We start from the raw sequence: 4,376 nt of genomic DNA on the forward strand, positions 1-4,376 counted from the left end.
ACGGAGTGCGGAGGCTGGGAGGGGCGCCCCGGTCCTGAGGGGGCCAGGGGTGGCCCAGCCGGGGTGGGGCACAGCGGGCGCGGGACGGGGTGGTGCAGGGCCCGGCCCGCTGGCTCTCCTGGTCTCTCGGGCCAGGAGCAGGCCGCTGGCAGCCGCGTGGGCCGTGAGCCACCCGAGCTGGTGGAGGCCCAGACCCGGAGCAGGGCTTACCCTGGCTGGCTGTAGGCAGCTGGCAACGTTGCCCGGCCAGGTACTCAACATCATCCAGGGCAATGGGCCCCAGGGCCGGCTGGCCGCCCAGAGTGGCCTCAAACACGATCTAACCGGGACGGAGAAGGGGCTGGGTGGACCCGAGGGGGAGGACGGCCCCTCCCGAGCTCCTGAGCCCCCTGAGGTCCCCCGGCCCTGGGCAGCCCGGCCTCACCTGGAACTCCTCGGCGCTGGCCACTTCCACCTGGCCTTCCAGCCACTGGTGCCGCAGGCGCCCGCCCGCGCCCCACACGGCCAGCTGACCCCGGGCGCTGCTCAGGAGCACCGTCAGCTCGCCCTTGTCTGAGAGCGCGGGCCGGGGAGTCAGGCCCCCGACCCGGCGGGAGGCGGGGCTGCCCCCGTGCCCGCCTCCCCACCACCCGCGCTGCCGGCCCGACTCACAGAAACGCTCAGGAAAGCCCATGTGGTACCAGAAGCGGAGGCAGGAGGCCTCGGTGGCGGGCAGTGGCTGGCTGCGCAGCCAGGCCGCTCGGCCCCCCGGGCCCAGCACGCCCGTTTCGAAGAGAGCAAAGTGGCCTGGCAACGAGAGAGGGCGCGGTGCCCCGCGGACCGGATGCAGCCGCGCTCCCCACCCCCACCCACCCCCCACCCCCCCCACCCCCGCCCGCCGACCTTCAGCCTCTGAGCCTGGCGGGAGCCTGGCTGGGCTGGGCCGGTTGGCCCGGGCTGGGGTGAGTGAGGTGTGTGCCCGGGGGTGTGTATGGCGCTGGGGTCCCTTCCCGACCCGGACCCACCTGCCTCTGTGCCCAGGGTGTGGTCCACAGGGGGCTGGGGGTAGCGGGAGGGCGTGGCTCCACTGCTCCAGTCCCAGCTGTACCGGCCCAGGCCAGGCCAGGGCAGATGGTTCCAGCCACACAGACCAGCCTCAAAGTCACAGGAAGCTGCAAGGGACTTGGGCAATAAGCGGTGCCGCCCCCATCCCCGGGGCACCACCCCCCACCCCCCCCACCCCCGCCCGCCGACCTTCAGCCTCTGAGCCTGGCGGGAGCCTGGCTGGGCTGGGCCGGTTGGCCCGGGCTGGGGTGAGTGAGGTGTGTGCCCGGGGGTGTGTATGGCGCTGGGGTCCCTTCCCGACCCGGACCCACCTGCCTCTGTGCCCAGGGTGTGGTCCACAGGGGGCTGGGGGTAGCGGGAGGGCGTGGCTCCACTGCTCCAGTCCCAGCTGTACCGGCCCAGGCCAGGCCAGGGCAGATGGTTCCAGCCACACAGACCAGCCTCAAAGTCACAGGAAGCTGCAAGGGACTTGGGCAATAAGCGGTGCCGCCCCCATCCCCGGGGCACCACCACTGTGGGGGTAGAGGTCAGGCCCGGCGTCCCGGGGGAGGCACGGAGCCGGTACCCCCAGGAGCGAAGCAGGTCCCGGGGCCAGGCCACGGGCTCCCACCTGGCCGAGGGCAGGGCCCGTCCTGGAGGAGCAGGTCGTCCAGCGCGACGTAGGAGCGCGCCACGCCGGCGGCCACGGCCTCAAACACCACCTGGGCGGGCACAGGGCGGGGGGCTCGCGTCTGGTCGGCAGCGACGGCCCCTTGGGGGTGAGGAGGGCCCGCCACCGCTCTCACCCTCCAGGCCCGCTCGGCCTGCAAGTCCACGCTGCCCAGGCGCCAGGCAAACCCTCCATGGGCGCTGATGCTGAGCACCTGCCTCCTCTCAGCCTCCTGCACGCGGACCCTCAGGGTACCTGCCGCCCGAGCAGCCGGCCCCGGTCAGCAGCAGCGGGGCGGCGCCCGAACGGCCCCACGTAGGGGCCTGAGGGCACCCACGGCCCCTGCGCCCGGCAGCCCCTCACCTGGGTTGCGGAGGCTCAGGTGGTACCAGAAGGTCAGGCAGGCGGCCTGGGCCAGGGGCCTGTGCTCCTCTGAAATCAGGGAAGCCACGTGGCCGCGGGGCAGGGCCTGCGGGCTCATGTCCACCACCATGTAGTGCCCTGGGGGGTGCCGGCGTCAGCCTGCCAGCCCCCCTCGCCCCGCCCCTGCCCCCCAGCTCCCCACCCCCACCCCACGCCTCTGCCCCACCCCCTGCCGGCACCCTGAGCCGTCTCTGTGGTGTGGTCTGCGGGGGGGCCCCAGGCCGCCTGGCCCGTGGCGTTGGCCTGGCGTGTCCAGAGGCCCCGGCCCCCCGTGGAGAAGCCGCAGGCCGAGTCCTCGAAGGAGCAGCGCTTGGGGGCCCGGCAGGGCCCGGGCCGCACAGCCACGTCGTCCAGTGCCATGGTGCCGTGGTACCCGTCCCGGAGGCCCTCGAACAGCAGCTGGGGGGCAGCGGGGGGTCAGCTGGCTGGGGCCTTGCCCTGCCCACCACTGCCGGGCACCGGGCCTCACTTGGTACTTGGCGCTGGAGTCCTGCGGGTGGTGGAGGGTGGCCCGGGCCTCATGCCAGCGGTTGCCGTGGGTGCCAGACCGCGACCACAGGTGCCTTTCTCCCTCCCCTTCTCGCCTCATCGCCAGGCGCAGAGTCCCTAGGGGGAGGCGGGGTTTGGAGGGGACAAGACCCCGACTCCTGCTTCTCGCCCCCTCCAGAGCCCCGAGGGCCCCAGAGACAGAACTCGGGCCCCCCGTGGGCCTCCACCGCGGCCCCGCCCAGCACGGGGTCTCACCGGTCTGGGGCCCGTAGAGGTGGTACCAGAAGGAGAGGCACTCCTGAGCGGCCGCGGGTGTCTGGGGCTGGGTGAGCAGGTGGGCACCGGGGCCCTGGGCTGGGGGTTCCGTGGGGTCTAGGAGCATGAAGTGGCCTGCAGGCGGGGCCGTGGGGCTGAGCCGCAGAGACGCCAGGCTGGGGACACGCAGCCCAGAGCTCCCCTCTGCCCCCTGGGAGTCCGGTCTGGGAGCCCCCCGGGGTGGGTATGGGAGGCCGCTCCGAGTCTGAGAGCTGCCCCCAGGTCGGGGCGCCCCGCCTCACCTTGGCCCGTGGTGTGGTCGTACCCAGGGCCACGGCTCTCGACCCGGTGCCAGTGGGCATCTGTGAGGTGGCCGGTGTGCCAGCCGCAGGTGCCCCGCTCGAAGTTACAGGAGATGTCTGGGGGTGAGGCACTGGGGGGTCAGCAGCCCCCGCACCCCTCCTGAGCCCCGAGAGGGTGGGAGAGACTTGCTCCCGGACTGGGGACTCCCGGGGGTCCCTCGAGGAAGCCTGGGTGGGAGGCCCCTGGGTGGGGACTGGGCCACGGTGGTCACCTTTCTCGGTGACCGCCGCGGGGCTGCAGTCCTTCAGGGTCACGCTGTCCACCCCGGCGCCCTGCTGGCCAGGGCCGTCCAGGTCCAGCAGCCCAACGAACTCCAGCTTCACGGGGGTGTGGGGGACAGGCCGGTAAGTCAGGGCCGGCTCGGCGTGCCCCCGACCCCCAGGCTGCCCTCCTCACCCGGAAGGGCCGGTGGCGAGCCCCGAGAAGGACCGTGTCCACCTTCCAGCCCCCGGAGCTGCTGCCCGCGGCCTGCCACACCAGCTCACGGCTGCTGCCCTCCACCACGACCAGCTCCAGGAAGCCTGGTAAGGGGTCACTGTGGGCGGGCCCGCCCGCCCCGCCCCGCCCCGCCCCCGCCCCAGGGCTGGGCAGAGCGCCTGGAGGGACAGCGGTACCTTGGGGGTGACTCTGAAGATAGTAAGCCATGTGGAGTGCACAGCGGGGGCCAGAGGGGCCCAGGGTGGGTGTGAGGACACGGGCCTGCTCTGCCAGCTGCCCCCAGGCCCTCTGCACGGACAGGAAGTGCCCTGGGGAAGAGCAGGCCTCTCAGAGCTGATTCCTGAGAATCGGGGACACCCCCCAATTCAGACACCCTCCCCGGTGAAAAGAGGCAGAGCGGGGCCCTGTGCGGTGCAGCTGGAAGGCAAGCTGCAGGCTGCCCTGGGCGGGGAGCTCGGGCCTCACCAGCGGCCCCGCCGGCGTCCATGCCAGGCCTCCCGCTGTCCCGGGCCGGGAGACGCACCCACTGCAGCCGCCCCACGCTGGCATCCTCCCAGCCCCCGGCCGAGGGGGACTCGAAGTCCGTGGTGCCTGCAAGGGCAGCCGGTGTGAACGGCCCCGCCCACCACTGCGAGCGAGCGGGCCGGGTCTGGGGGAAGGGAGGTGAGGGCGCCCCCCCCCCCCCCCCCCCGCCCCCAGCTCCACCCCTTACCGC

The 4,376-nt window shown here is 73.5% G+C and overlaps 1 protein-coding gene across 1 annotated transcript in view; it reads right to left on the reverse strand.

Annotated features, from left to right (window-relative positions):
• Nucleotides 1-4,376, reverse strand: part of MAMDC4 (MAM domain containing 4) — an 8,550-nt gene that overhangs the window by 564 nt on the left and 3,610 nt on the right. The window contains exons 13-25 of the mRNA XM_028497364.1: nt 4,127-4,252; nt 3,838-3,969; nt 3,163-3,279; nt 2,861-2,995; nt 2,586-2,722; nt 2,296-2,515; nt 2,057-2,194; nt 1,830-1,948; nt 1,655-1,745; nt 1,356-1,502; nt 652-786; nt 425-552; nt 173-319 (exon numbers count right to left, since the gene is read on the reverse strand). Of these exons, the coding sequence (XP_028353165.1) occupies nt 173-319; nt 425-552; nt 652-786; nt 1,356-1,502; nt 1,655-1,745; nt 1,830-1,948; nt 2,057-2,194; nt 2,296-2,515; nt 2,586-2,722; nt 2,861-2,995; nt 3,163-3,279; nt 3,838-3,969; nt 4,127-4,252 (1,772 nt within the window). The remainder of the gene's footprint in view (nt 1-172; nt 320-424; nt 553-651; nt 787-1,355; nt 1,503-1,654; nt 1,746-1,829; nt 1,949-2,056; nt 2,195-2,295; nt 2,516-2,585; nt 2,723-2,860; nt 2,996-3,162; nt 3,280-3,837; nt 3,970-4,126; nt 4,253-4,376) is intronic.

This window comes from Physeter macrocephalus, chromosome 13 (assembly GCF_002837175.3).
Source record: "Physeter macrocephalus isolate SW-GA chromosome 13, ASM283717v5, whole genome shotgun sequence".
NCBI lineage: Eukaryota > Metazoa > Chordata > Mammalia > Artiodactyla > Physeteridae > Physeter > Physeter macrocephalus.